Genomic DNA, 14,964 nt, shown 5'->3' on the forward strand with positions numbered 1-14,964 from the left:
GGTCACCCCAGCGTGAGTTCCAAACATCTCTAACGGTCACCCCAGCGTGAGTTCCAAACATCTCTAACGTTCACCCCAGCGTGAGTTCCAAACATCTCTAACGGTCACCCCAGCGTGAGTTCCAAACATCTCTAACGGTCACCCCAGCGTGAGTTCCAAACATCTCTAACGGTCACCCCAGCGTGAGTTCCAAACATCTCTAACGGTCACCCCAGCGTGAGTTCCAAACATCTCTAACGGTCACCCCAGCGTGAGTTCCAAACATCTCTAACGGTCACCCCAGCGTGAGTTCCAAACATCTCTAACGGTCACCCCAGCGTGAGTTCCAAACATCTCTAACGGTCACCCCAGCGTGAGTTCCAAACATCTCTAACGGTCACCCCAGCGTGAGTTCCAAACATCTCTAACGGTCACCCCAGCGTGAGTTCCAAACATCTCTAACGGTCACCCCAGCGTGAGTGGTTTTATGCACGTGATGTCATATTATTCCACAACAGGACTGTTAGCAGGCAGTGCGTGTTAATTATCTATAGCATGTGTTTCAACTTGTCAATATCAAATTATTTTCCAACAGTTTGAATTGAGGTGTGTTCCGCCTCCTCATTGATTCACATAGAAGTAGTCCATTTCAGCGTTGCGTTCAGATTTACTGAGCCAGAATAACCTCCTCTCTTCCAGGAGAACTCACCGCACTTCACTCATGTTTGCACAGATCAAGTATGTATATATTTGCTCAGTCTTGAACATTTTCTTGCTTTGCTTCCTTGTTGTTTTCCCTACACACAACTACTTTGGACAAGTGTGCGTTCCTATCACAGTAAGTTCCTTATTTTCTGTATATCGTGTTGTCGTTTCTACTGTAGGCACATACAGTATATGAGCTTAATGTTTTTACAGTTTTTATTCACGTTTTCAATTATTGGTGACAGATAACACATTCTGATTATTGCATATATTGTAATGGACACCTATGATGTTTGTAAAATACTTTTTTGAAGGTTGTACTGATTATAATAAGCTAAGCTATTTGCCAGCTGTGTGTGGCGCCATGTTTGTTGACATTATACAATGCATTCTGGGTGTCACGTAAACGTCTGTCAGACCAAAGATGTTTTTAATGGAGATGCTGGAATGGTTCACTCATCTTTCGGGTAAACTTACAGAAGTGAATGAAGGGAAGTGGATGATCGTAGACACACCCCCTTCAACATACATACTATAAACAGACCAAACTCATCTCGTCTTTGGCTGATGCGGAAAAATACAAGCAATGTAATATACCAATGTAATTGTGATGTCATTATGAGGTATTGTGATGTCATTATGAGGTATTGTGTGTAGATTGAGGAGACATTTATTTGATCAATGTTAGAATAAGTCTGTTACGTAACAAAATGTGGAAAAAGTCAAGTGGTCTGAATACTTTCACAATGCGCTGTACATGTGGATGATTTATAAAACCAGGCACACCTAACAGTTTGGCTATTGATTATAGACCTAATTAAGCTAGGGGTTTCCCCTCTCCTCTCTTTTCTTTAACAATTAAGGCAACTCCTCTGCTGCCTCCACCACATTGTCCTCAACACCAATAGGCTGGGTAACTTTGCTATTACGCACATAGCAACATGGTCTAGGAAAAAGGCTCCAAATCCACAGCGTACTGATGTTTCAGAACTGCGGACAGCAACCGCTATCCAAAGCGGGAGAAAGCTCATTTGCCATAAAATAATATTGTTTTTATTAGTGTTGCACCATTGATCTTATGTAATATGACCGCGTACAATTTGAGTAGCAAATGTCTTAAAAGTGATGGACAGTGCCATCCCCACGGCCTGGATCAGTCAGACAGGAGCCGATCAGACAGGTTTTGCTACCGCTCGACTCAAGAAATCTTGGTCGACCAAACAATCGACCGGTCGACTAAACGGGGTTATCCCTAGCCGCCACGGTATACGGGACTTGCCGCCAGAGTTTAAATATTACAACTTTTTGCCGTAGCGTTGTTTTCTACCGGATGTTCATTTGCACTGTTTGTTTTACGGATATCACCATAGCAACGCATACCGTCGTGCTTTTTGTCGTCACCCTCTTCCTTGCTTCCTTGTCCCGTTATACCAACTGGTATGATGGTTTTTGCGTCCTTCGTCTAAACGCAGCATCAACGCATTTTAAATAAGATATTCCCACCAGGTAAAACATGGATCCACAAGTCGGCCCTGTTTTGAATTATATAAATCATAGGACCGGAGGTAAAATAACAAGAAAACAAGACTGACCTTTCACCATCATCATCTTCAACGATCTTCCTCTTCTGTCCCTTGCCCGGGGCAGCGTTGACCTCTTTAGCCATCTGAGCCAGACGGATCTTCTTGAAGTCGTCCTGAGTGAGGAGTCGACTGGAGCTGACCGCTGCTGCCTTGGCCTTCCTCTCCTCTGGATCCATAGTCTTCAGCTTCTCAGCCTGGGCGAGACACATACAATGGCCAATGAGAAGACGTTATTCACCAATAAGAACATGTTATTCACCAATCAGAACAATAATCACCAGGGTAGTGTTCATTCGGAACTAAATGGCAGAAAACGGACAGAAACAGGGAGAGACAACCTTAACCTGTCCAATAAGAAGTGCTCATTTTAGTTTTCTGATACAAATTGTTTTGCTACGGTGTGCTCAATTGAACACGAGCCAGCCCAGAACACCTAACGGACATGGGGTTGATGCAGAACCCTACCATTTCCACGGTGTCTTCATCAGAGGAGTGGTGAACATTGATCCATTCTCCGTCCTCATCATCATCATCATCACCACCACTGATACTGCTGGCACTCTCCCAGCCATCTAGAGATGAAGAAGAAACGCAGAGGAAGAAATGATCAAATAATCAATATTTAAACCAATTTTTTTCCACACAAAACATCATCTATTGCATCTTGGAAATACAGTCCTTGATAAATCCAAAATGAGAGTCCTTGCAGCAAAAACCAAACAAGTAAAAGTTTCCAGTTGTATAATAATGACTATACACGATCCAATCCTTACCACCGTCCCCCTCTTCTCCCTCCTCTTTCTCCTCCACCTCCAGAACCTCTGCTCCAGGGATGTAGGTCTTGGCCCCCATCTCGCCATAGTCCTGGATCTTAGCCTCGGTAGACAACTCTGTGGGTCGACCCTAGTAAACAATGCAATGGTTAAGTTATCAGTTAGCGCAGCCTCCATGACATTTCACAGCACCTCAGCCCTGGGCGGACTTTCACACAGAGGAACCACCTAGCATACCTCAACCCTGAGAGGCCTTCCACACAGAGGAACCACCTAGCATACCTCAGACCTGAGAGGACTTCCACACAGAGGAACCACCTAGCATACCTCAGCCCTGAGAGGACTTCCACACAGAGGAACCACCTAGCATACCTCAGACCTGAGAGGACTTCCACACAGAGGAACCACCTAGCATACCTCAGACCTGAGAGGACTTCCACACAGAGGAACCACCTAGCATACCTCAACCCTGAGAGGACTTCCACACAGAGGAACCACCTAGCATACCTCAACCCTGAGAGGACTTCCACACAGAGGAAACACCTAGCATACCTCAACCCTGAGAGGACTTTCACACAGAGGAACCACCTAGCATACCTCAACCCTGAGAGGACTTCCACACAGAGGAACCACCTAGCATACCTCAGCCCTGAGAGGACTTCCACAGAGGAACCACCTAGCATACCTCAACCCTGAGAGGACTTCCACAGAGGAGGAGGAGCCCAGCATACCTCAACCCTGAGAGGACTACCACACAGAGGAACCACCTAGCATACCTCAACCCTGAGAGGACTTCCACACAGAGGAGGAGCCTGGCATACCTCAACCCTGAGAGGACTACCACACAGAGGAACCACCTAGCATACCTCAACCCTGAGAGGACTTCCACACAGAGGAGGAGCCAAGCATACCTTAGCCCTGAGAGGACTTCCACACAGAGGAGGAGCCAAGCATACCTTAGCCCTGAGAGGACTTCCACACAGAGGAGGAGCCAAGCATACCTTAGCCCTGAGAGGACTTCCACACAGAGGAGGAGCCAAGCATACCTTAGCCCTGAGAGGACTTCCACACAGAGGAGGAGCCAAGCATACCTTAGCCCTGAGAGGACTTCCACACAGAGGAGGAGCCTAGCATACCTCAGCCCTGAGAGGACTTCCACACAGAGGAGGAGGAGCCTAGCATACCTCAACCCTGAGAGGACTTCCACAGAGAGGAGGAGCCAAGCATACCTTAGCCCTGAGAGGACTTCCACACAGAGGAGGAGCCTAGCATACCTCAGCCCTGAGAGGACTACCACACAGAGGAGGAGGAGCCTAGCATATGGGCGAGGGAGGGAGAAACATGACGATGTTGAGATCATTCTAAATGTATATTACATTGATCTCAGCAACATACCCTGTCTCTCTTATGCAGCATCTTTGGATCCAGGCTTCTGAAGAGCTGAATGAGTCCTCTGGCAGACATCATCACATCTAAAAATTAAAATAATTACATTTAAATAACCCTTTGAATTGTTTTAATTATGACACGTGATGAATAATCTCTTGTAGCCACATGGTTAAAGAGAAAAATTATCAAAACAGACATGTTAGCCTACTTCCTGTAAGGACAGACTACTTCCTGTAAGGACAGACTACTTACTCTTGTCTTTGTGCATCTTGTACTGAGCCAGGTCCTGAAGCAGCTCTTCTGTGATGGCTAGGGGACAACGAGCTGCCACCTCCTTGATGGCATTGATGCTGTACAAAGCAAGTCCCACACTCTGTTACTCCATATATCCATGTTATTATTAACCAATAACTGATGCTGTACAAATCTCAACTGTATACAACAGTGTTATATACAGTATCCATGGTAACAATCACATGCAGAAGGTGAGGGACTTTACAATGGCCATCCAACCAGGTTACAGAGGAATCATAGGTGTGAGTGGCTTTACAATGGCCATCCAACCAGGTTACAGAGGAATCATAGGTGTGAGTGGCTTTACAATGGCCATCCAACCAGGTTACAGAGGAATCATAGGTGTGAGTGGCTTTACAATGGCCATCCAACCAGGTTACAGAGGAATCATAGGTGTGAGTGGCTTTACAATGGCCATCCAACCAGGTTACAGAGGAATCATAGGTGTGAGTGACTTTACAATGGCCATCCAACCAGGTTACAGAGGAATCATAGGTGTGAGTGACTTTACAATGGCCATCCAACCAGGTTACAGAGGAATCATAGGTGTGAGTGACTTTACAATGGCCATCCAACCAGGTTACAGAGGAATCATAGGTGTGAGTGACTTTACAATGGCCATCCAACCAGGTTACAGAGGAATCATTGGTGTGAGTGACTTTACAATGGCCATCCAACCAGGTTACAGAGGAATCATAGGTGTGAGTGACTTTACAATGGCCATCCAACCAGGTTACAGAGGAATCATAGGTGTGAGTGACTCCCTTACCCAACACACATCACCTCTCCCGAGTTCCTGTCTGTCACAAAGTTATTGGCTATGGTCATGATGACCGGCTGGATGATCTCAGGTGGAACTAGTTGATGGGAGGACTGGGCTGCACACAGTAGTATCTTGGTGACCTCTGGAGAAGAAAGAAGAACAAATATTATTTTCAACTCGGGAGTTCTATTAAAACTCAACGTGACTAATTGCACGCTTGTTTTCAATGACTGAGCTGAGCCCTTTCTTAAAACATACCTCTTTGATGGGGCTGGGAGAAAAAAAAAGAAAAACAAAACACTGTCCAGTCTCCACTGACATTTTCAACCTCTCCCTGACCGAGTCTGTAATAGCTACACGTTTCAAGCAGACCCCCATAAGTCGCTGTGCCCTAGAAAGCGAAGGTAACCTGCCTATATGACTACCGGCCCCAGTAGCACTCACGTCGGTAGCCATGAAGTGTTTTGAAAAGCTGGTCATGGCTCACATCCACACCATCATCCCTGAAACCCTAGACCCACTCCAATTACTGCTGTTGCTCAGAGCTTACCTCTTTGATGGGGCTGAATGAACCGCTGTACGAAGGGGTAGTAGTTGAAGAGAAAGAGCTGTGGGAATAGAAATAACAACGTGAATGTCTTTTGAAAAATAAAAATAAAAAAAACATTGTAGAATAATATCACTTGTTCATATCATTTTCTTACCTCATGAATCCCAACTAGTCGGGATATTAGTTCCATCATCATGATCTTCACCTCAAAACGCTCATTAGAGTCTTCCAACTGCTTTAGTAGCTTCTCTGAAAAGTCTGTGCAAAATATTTAATATTTCTTAGGAAAAACCAGAATATAGAGAGACAAGTTCCAGATCTTGTTTAGTTTATAAGCGTGTGCTTTTGAGGGTGACCATACATACCCTGAGGATCATGAATCAAGTGGATGGCAGAGAAATTGAAAACCTCTACCTTCTTCTTCTTCTTATGTTTCTGTGAATCATCAAGATTTATTAACTAACAACCAACCCAACAAAAACAATTGCCAGTTAAAGTCTGTATCTTCAGTAAAAAAAAAAGAAAAAACACAGGACTCTCAGCGTACCTTAAGGACCTTCATGGCCTTCTCCATCTTCTTCTTGTTCTTGGACGTCTTCCTCCCTGTAGAGTACCTCACCATTAGGTCTCTAGCCGACGGACCTTCCTCCTGGAGATAAGAGACTAGCTTAGACCCGACAGAGCAAGGAGGTCTCTCCTCCAATCAAATCTAAATGTTAACCCCCCCTCCACTATGTGGTGTGGTGAACACATGCCTCCGATTCTGAATCACTCTCCCTCTTCTCATCTTCATCTTTACCCAGGAAGAACTTCATGCCTGCCACGAGGATCTTTGTGACTTTGGAGAAACATGCTGTCGTGATCACGTTGACAGTTTTGGCGTCATTCCTGTGACGGAAAACAAGGAAATAAAAAAAATATGCATATAATAATAATAATAATAATAATAATATATGCCATTTAGCAGACGCTTTTATCCAAAGCGACTTACAGTCATGTGTGCATACATTCTACGTATGGGTGGTCCCGGGAAACGAACCCACTACCCTGGCGTTACAAGCGCCATGCTCTACCAACTGAGCTACAGAAGGACCACATATCAGGCGACGTGTTTTTTGAAGATACTTTAGCACAGAGCCAAGGCATGTAACTTACCAGATGTTCCTCTTGTACAACTCAATCATGACATCTAGCGAGATCTTGGCTGCTAGAGGATTGCTGTCTCTCAGCATGGTGTACATGAAGTTCTGTAATGTTGTGTTGACTTTGTTGTTCTTGTGTTTGGAGTTGATGTTTTTTATGTCATGGACAATGTGCGAGTACAGCGTCTGGGAAGAGATGAACAGGAGACTAAGCGAGAGGCAGACCGTGACTGACACTGTAGACAGACCATAGACATGGAATAACAATATCGGTGTGCAGAGAGACAGAGACACTCCGGGCTCACCTTCCTGAGGAGCTTGTCGTGACAGCGCAGCAACTCGAAGAACAGCTCCAGAAGACCGGTGGGGTTAATCAGATCTTTGTTCCTCAGCAGAATCAGGGCTTTGCAGAATGTCTGAGCGAGTGAGAAACACGCAAATAAAACAACAACACATTAAATACACTTGTTTTTAACAGCCGACAAGGGTGAGAAAATATCTGTTGATGATTTGTTCCCTTTACCATCCGTAGATCAGGCTCGAGGACTGTGTGATGATTCATAAGGATCTCAGTCAACTCCTGAGGGAAGGAGACAAGTTGCTGCAGATAGCAGTGTCCAACCTGGAACAGGACAATAATGGATTTAGTTTGATAGCTTCCCATCAGGACTAACATCAGCAGTGTACTTGTGTCTACAGTTGGTGATCTATAAATAATGGACAGTTTATGGTTTCCAATAAGACCCACAAATACAGCAGGCCTACAGACATTTCCTCATTTGAGATAGCTTCGACCCCCAACTAGGGTAATCATGTGACATTTATATTTACGTTTCTGTTTTTTAAATATTTGTAATATTTATTATATTATTTTTTATATTATTATTTTATATGATTCATATAATGAATTTGGCATACTATTTATAGGAATAGATTTGAGAGTGATGATCGTACCTGAGCAAGGAACATGACCAGATCTGCCAGCTCCTTGTTGGGTTTGTCAGGCTGGAGTTTGAAGATCTGGACATTGGACTGGTAGTGTCGATATTGTTGCAGGAACTGTAGATTAGAAATTAAGATGATCTTCGTGAAAAACATGTACTCAAATCAGCAGGAATTGACATAGCTAGCCTCTCCCGATTCAGAGTTTGGACTGGATTAACATCCACTCTCATCTCTAATATATAGGGTCCAAAACTTTGGAACAGTCCCTTTATAAATCAGAAGAATGTTGAGTAAACTTAATCTAAATTTACTCCATCTGTTGTCCGCTGATTTCGTCCTTATAACCAGCGCGGTATTACAGTCTGATGTATTACTACTATGACATAGCTAGCTAGCTAAATAGTCACTGACTGTATAAAATATGTAACCAGGCCTACGAAGCTCTTCGTCACGTAATACAGTTAAACAGTAAGTTCAGTTATTTTAACAGTAATGTTCAGTCTTTCGCTCGTTCCATAGCGATAGCTTGTGAGTATTTTGCCCGACTCGTTGCTGTACCCGTCTTGTCAGCACGTTGGATGCTATCCGTAAATCAGTAGATAGTTCCGATGGAAACCTTGTTGTTTGCGTCGCCGAGCAGTTCCCAAGACAACATTAATTCCAATTGTTTGATGCCAACACCCCCCCCCCCCTCACTCCAAATCAAAACCAAACATGGATGTCAATGTTTGCGCTCACACGCTCCATTCTACTTCCTGTCTACAGCAGCATGTTGCTGAATAGACAGGCAAACAGGTGTGAAACAACAACAGGTGTGTCACTAGAATCTATTTGTTTTTATTTGAAGGGGGTGGTAGCATTAAATAATTTGATTTAATACTTTCTTTGGCACTGCTTGGCAATGCAAAGGACAATGTTTCCATTAGAACTAGCCTAGGCACTGGTCGTCACTAGTTACCACAGCCACAAAGACATAAACACTGCCTATTTCTACAATTTATCTCGTTAAAATCTAATTTTAAACCTAACCTCAGCTCTCAAACTTCAGGCGGGATTCTGCCTGCTCCCTACAGTTATCAGCCATTCGCGTCGCCCACAACTGCCTCACGTAAACTACTTTTCTAAACATCAGTATGTTACCATGGTTACTCCACGACGTCAGTCTGAAAGAAGTCGCTTGTAAAAATAAAAAAAAGACGCATTAGTCTCTACAAGCCAGAATGTTGAATAAAACGATCAACTTTTAACAGTCGTCTGTGCTGTTGGTTCTTTTGGCGGTAGGAAGTGAAGATAAAAATGTCCACAGGAAAGTGTTATTAGCCAAACATTTTGGTGCGCAGGTAAGTATATATGGCTGTGTCAGCTTGTAAATCCAGTGAATATTTTCATTCACGTGATGCACAATATGTAAACAATAGCCGAATGTATCCAAATGTCAATCGAATGGCGTTTCCTCACAATCAGTGTTTGTCAGCTCGGGGATTTGAACTTGCAACCTTTCGGTTACTAGTCCAATGCTCTGACCACTAGGCTACCCTGCTGCCTCTACACTCTAACCACTAGGCTACCTACTGCCTCTACACTCTAACCACTAGGCTACCCTGACGCCCCCGCCTGTAGGGAACTGTTTCCCCACAGGTCTGTTAAAAACCGAGGGCATGTGTTCCACAGGTGGGAGCAAATTACAGTGTCTTTTGAGGGGCCGTTCCTGAGGGGCCGTTCCTGGAATGTCCATATGTACAGTCGTGGCCACAATTTTGATAATGACACAAATATTAATTTTCACAAAGTCTGCTGCCTCAGTTTGTATGATGGCAATTTGCATATACTCCAGAATGTTATGAAGATTGCAATTAATTGCAATTCATTGGATCAAAGTCCCTCTTTGCCATGCAAATGAACTGAACTCCCCAGACCTTAATCCCACTGAGAACTTGTGGACAAACTCCAAGCATTGATTATGCAAGAATGGGCTGCCATCAGTCAGGATGTGGCCCAGAAGTTAATTGACAGCATGCCAGGGCAGATTGCAGAGGTTTTGAAAAAGAAGGGTCAACACTACAAAGAATGACTCTTTGCATCAACATGTAAAAGCCTTTGACACTTGTGAAATGCGTGTAATTATACTTATGTATTCCATAGTAACATCAGACAAAAATATATAAAGACACTGAGGCAGCAGACTTTGTGAAAATTAAATATTTGTGTCGTTCTCATAACTTTTGGCCACGACAGTAGGAACACCCCGAATTGCGGACTGCAGTTGCACACTATTGCCGCATCCAGCCACGGGTGTGCAACTTAAGTTTTCCGAAAATGTGATGGAAAATGATGTTTTATTAAGATCGTGCACCCCCCGGCGGGTCGCCATTAAAGCTATGTCTTTGAAGCTTGAATGGAGGATGCGTTATGTACGAGCCGGTTCATGGGGGACGAGTGTATTATCCGGAATGCACCTCAATCAAAGACATGCAGATCTAGAGGCTACGTCAAAACCGTCTACGGAAAACATATGGTCCAACGCGGGACACGTGCTGCTAAAAGATGTACAACAACGGGTCGGGCGATGTCTCGCAAGCTGTGTCGCTATTGACTGCCATTAAGGCACAGTTTATTAATACATTAGATAATGAATAAAGGCTGTCTAAAACTGGCCTAATATAGCTGGCTAGCTAGCTTTAGCTATATAGTAATGCGATCAAATATAGTAATTTCTAGCTAATTAACGTTAGCAATATAGTTATATGATTCATTACTTCATTAATTGATCCCACAACATAGTTTACTTGCTAATGTTAGTTCAATGTAAAGCAGATAACTAGAAAGTTAGCCAACTAGTTTGTTTACTAGTCAAACTAACGTTAGCTAGTTGGCATGCGTTACCTAGCTACGTTTTATACACTCACTTCTTCCGTGTACGACTGTGGATCTCTCTTGATCAGGTTCTGCAATTGCGGCAGATTGGTTGGCAATTTGTTGTTGTGTCGACCGGACATTATTTTATTCATTTTCGGTATTAAAAGAAATGTCTATATTATAAATATGTTATCAAAATACCAACGTGGCTCACTGGTAGATCGCCATTTTTTCCAGACTCAGAACGGAACGTAACGAGGGACAAACGAAGTGGCAGTGAAACGCGTTGCCAAAAGCCAGTGAATTCGGAGGAAATCAAATATTGCCGACAGTAGGCACGAGTGTTGTGCAAAGAAGAATATTGAAATCAAGGTCCTTACATAACCCACTTAAAAAATGTTACATTATGATGTAGAACCATTTTCAATACAGTACTGTTTTGAACATCTAGATAGGAAATCATCATAAGCCACACCCAAATCAAATGTATAACCGATGGCTGATGGCATACATCAGATTCATGCCTATTGAAACAGATAGAGCAGACCCCCCAAACCCCCCTGCTGCACACCTGAACCTTATTTAGATTTGGATTGTGGTCGGTGATGTACATGTGAGGTCATTTGAATAGGTTGATCTAATCTAATTTTATTTGTTACATGCGCCAAATACTATAAGAATATTTTGAAGATAAATACACAATTGAGAGGATGAGAGGACTGAAAACTAGAGTACTAATACTAGAGTACTAATCAATAGGGAATTGTAAATAGGAGTTGTGTTTCAGTTCAACATCTGTTTAGAATCTGTGGAATGTCACTCCTGAACTCAGAGCGACGTGTGCTATGCTCTGTACATTGAGTCGGGAGCAGGATACTTGTTATTTGGCTGTTGGCCAGTTGTACTGCAAGGACTTGTGATTGGTCAACCCCAGGCTAGGGTGGGGGGTTAAATGGAATCCTATTCCTTTGTTCGGTGGAGAAAATCTGAGGACAGGGGAGACTGAACATCTACCTCCCAGCATAACATCTTGATTTGTCCTCTCTGAATAAACCTATTTGTCTCCCCCTGATTTGCTTTGGAGTTTGTGTTATTGAAGAATAACATAATTTGCTAACATTACTTACAAGCCCTTAACCAACAATGCAGTTCAAGAAATAGTTAAGAAAATATTTACTAAATAAACTAAAGTAGAAAATATCAATAACGAGGCTATACACTGAGGGTACTGGTACCGAGTCAATGTGCGGGGGTACAGGTTAATCAAGGTCATTTGTACATGTAGGTAGAGGAATCAATTCTCAATTACAACATGGTCCTAGAAATATAAAGCCTCCTACTTTCATATCACATCAAAATACACACTTAAGTGTTGCTTTTGTCCAGCTCCTTGCGCGAGCCAGACGTGTATAACCATAACGGTCCTTTTTGTAACCTTATTTAACCTTTTCTGCTGCTTTTGAGACACGGTTCAATCCCAACCCCTGGGCACTACTTCTTGACTAATTAAAACTCTAAACAATCACAATGCAATAACTATTGGTCGCTATTATGGATTATTTTTCTGATATGTATTCATTATAGAATTATCAGTTTATTCATGTTTATTTTCACTCTGGCATTGTCGGCCTAGATATCGCCAATCCTAAAAGCATACATAAAATAAACAATTACAATTTAGTTCCATAATGTGTGTGTGCATGTTGTTTAATTTTTCCTCGTCGGCCACCCATCTCTGATTTTCTGCTTCACATAAAGCTGAGGTCTGGAATTCCCTTCAGGTCATCCCTCTCCATTCATTGCTCTTGGTTGCACTTTTATGTGTTAATGCACTTTTATGTGTTATTTCATAGTTTTAGCTAGCTAGCTTACATTGTTTCAGTAATGTTCTATAATGATGTTAGTCACTTGGAAGTCTCAAAAAGGCGAGGCAACTAATACTATAGTATTCTGATCTGATCATCATTTCTATGCACCATATAAACTTGAAGGCTTATTGGATTGAATCATTTTCAGGTGATATGTATTTGTGTAATGAGGGAGGGTGTGGCGAAAGTGAATAACACCATATAAACTTGAAGGCTTATTGGATTGAATAATTTTCAGGTGATATGTATTTGTGTAATGAGGGAGGGTGTGGCGAAAGTGAATAACACCATATAAACTTGAAGGCTTATTGGATTGAATCATTTTCAGGTGATATGTATTTGTGTAATGAGGGAGGGTGTGGCGAAAGTGAATAACACCATATAAACTTGAAGGCTTATTGGATTGAATCATTTTCAGGTGATATGTATTTGTGTAATGAGGGAGGGTGTGGCGAAAGTGAATAACACCATATAAACTTGAAGGCTTATTGGATTGAATCATTTTCAGGTGATATGTATTTGTGTAATGAGGGAGGGTGTGGCGAAAGTGAATAACACCTTATATCGAGGTGTTCCTAACTAGGCAGCTTCATTACCTCAGGTAAAATGAGCCAAAAAAAGAGATGTAACTGACACTGAAAAAGTCAAAAATGGCAAAATGCCTTTTAGACGGATGCAACGCTCTTGAAATAGCTAAACTATTGATGCGTGACCACCGGACAATCAAACGTTTTGTTTGCGAATAGTCAACTGGGGCGCAAAAAAATGCACGGAGAAGAAAAGGCGCAAATTAACTGCCAAGGACTTGAGAAGAATTAAACGTGAAGCCAACAGGAACCCATTATCCTCCAGTGTCGCCCATTATGCTCCAGTGTCGCCCATTATCCTCCAGTGTCGCCCATTATCCTCCAGTGTCACCCATTATCCTCCAGTGTCGCCCATTATCCTCCAGTGTCGCCCATTATCCTCCAGTGTCACCCATTATGCTCCAGTGTCGCCCATTATCCTCCAGTGTCGCCCATTATCCTCCAGTGACACCCATTATCCTCCAGTGTCGCCCATTATCCTCCAGCGTCGCCCATTATCCTCCAGTGTCCCCCATTATCCTCCAGTGTCGCCCATTATCCTCCAGCATCACCCATTATCCTCCAGTGTCACCCATTATCCTCCAGTGTCACCCATTATCCTCCAGTGCCAGCAATTATCCTCCAGTGTCACCAATCATCCTCCAGTGTCACCCATTATCCTCCAGTGTCCAGAAGTACAACCTACCTGGAGTGTCCTGAGGTACAACCTACCTGGAGTGTCCTGAGGTACAACCTACCTGGAGTGTCCTGAGGTACAACCTACCTGGAGTGTCCTGAGGTACAACCTACCTGGAGTGTCCAGAGGTACAACCTACCTGGAGTGTCCTGAGGTACAACCTACCTGGAGTGTCCTGAGGTCCAACCTACCTGGAGTGTCCTGAGGTACAACCTACCTGGAGTGTCCTGAGGTACAACCTACCTGGAGTGTCCTGAGGTACAACCTACCTGGAGTGTCCTGAGGTACAACCTACCTGGAGTGTCCAGAGGTACAACCTACCTGGAGTGTCCTGAGGTACAACCTACCTGGAGTGTCCTGAGGTGCAACCTACCTGGAGTGTCCTGAGGTACAACCTACCTGGAGTGTCTTGAAGTACAACCTGCCTGGAGTGTCCTGAAGTACAACCTACCTGGAGTGTCCTGAGGTACAACCTACCTGGAGTGTCCTGAGGTACAACCTACCTGGAGTGTCCTGAGGTACAACCTACCTGGAGTGTCCTGAGGTACAACCTACCTGGAGTGTCCTGAGGTACAACCTACCTGGAGTGTCCTGAAGTACAACCTACCTGGAGTGTCCTGAAGTACAACCTGCCTGGAGTGTCCTGAGGTACAACCTACCTGGAGTGTCTTGAAGTACAACCTGCCTGGAGTGTCCTGAAGTACACGGTATCAAAAGCTCAGAGACATGGCCAAGGTCAAGAAGGCTGAAACCCGACCACCACTGAATAAGATTCACAAGTTGAAGCGTCAAGATTGGGCAAAGAAATAGCCAAAGACAGATTTTTCAAAGGTTTTATGGACAGATGAAATGAG

At 43.5% G+C, this 14,964-nt stretch overlaps 1 protein-coding gene across 2 annotated transcripts in view; it reads right to left on the bottom strand.

Annotated features, from left to right (window-relative positions):
- sdad1 (SDA1 domain containing 1) overlaps nucleotides 1–11,380 on the bottom strand; it is a 15,178-nt gene extending 3,798 nt beyond the window's left edge. The window contains exons 1-16 of one of the 2 annotated variants that reach the window (XM_052458583.1): nucleotides 11,030–11,380; nucleotides 8,133–8,237; nucleotides 7,702–7,800; nucleotides 7,484–7,594; nucleotides 7,192–7,364; nucleotides 6,792–6,924; nucleotides 6,584–6,685; nucleotides 6,402–6,471; nucleotides 6,191–6,294; nucleotides 6,037–6,094; nucleotides 5,493–5,628; nucleotides 4,682–4,779; nucleotides 4,436–4,512; nucleotides 3,041–3,170; nucleotides 2,733–2,839; nucleotides 2,277–2,461 (exon numbers count right to left, since the gene is read on the bottom strand). In XM_052458583.1, coding sequence (XP_052314543.1) covers nucleotides 2,277–2,461; nucleotides 2,733–2,839; nucleotides 3,041–3,170; nucleotides 4,436–4,512; nucleotides 4,682–4,779; nucleotides 5,493–5,628; nucleotides 6,037–6,094; nucleotides 6,191–6,294; nucleotides 6,402–6,471; nucleotides 6,584–6,685; nucleotides 6,792–6,924; nucleotides 7,192–7,364; nucleotides 7,484–7,594; nucleotides 7,702–7,800; nucleotides 8,133–8,237; nucleotides 11,030–11,131 — 1,790 coding nt within the window. In that variant the 5' untranslated portion in view covers nucleotides 11,132–11,380. Of the gene's footprint in view, nucleotides 1–2,276; nucleotides 2,462–2,732; nucleotides 2,840–3,040; nucleotides 3,171–4,435; nucleotides 4,513–4,681; nucleotides 4,780–5,492; nucleotides 5,629–6,036; nucleotides 6,095–6,190; nucleotides 6,295–6,401; nucleotides 6,472–6,583; nucleotides 6,686–6,791; nucleotides 6,925–7,191; nucleotides 7,365–7,483; nucleotides 7,595–7,701; nucleotides 7,801–8,132; nucleotides 8,238–8,681; nucleotides 8,778–11,029 lie in introns of those variants that run through there. The other variant, XM_052458584.1, reaches the window with a different exon arrangement.
- Between the last annotated feature and the right edge of the window lie 3,584 nt (nucleotides 11,381–14,964).

This window comes from Oncorhynchus keta, chromosome 12 (genome assembly GCF_023373465.1).
Source record: "Oncorhynchus keta strain PuntledgeMale-10-30-2019 chromosome 12, Oket_V2, whole genome shotgun sequence".
Lineage (NCBI taxonomy): Eukaryota > Metazoa > Chordata > Actinopteri > Salmoniformes > Salmonidae > Oncorhynchus > Oncorhynchus keta.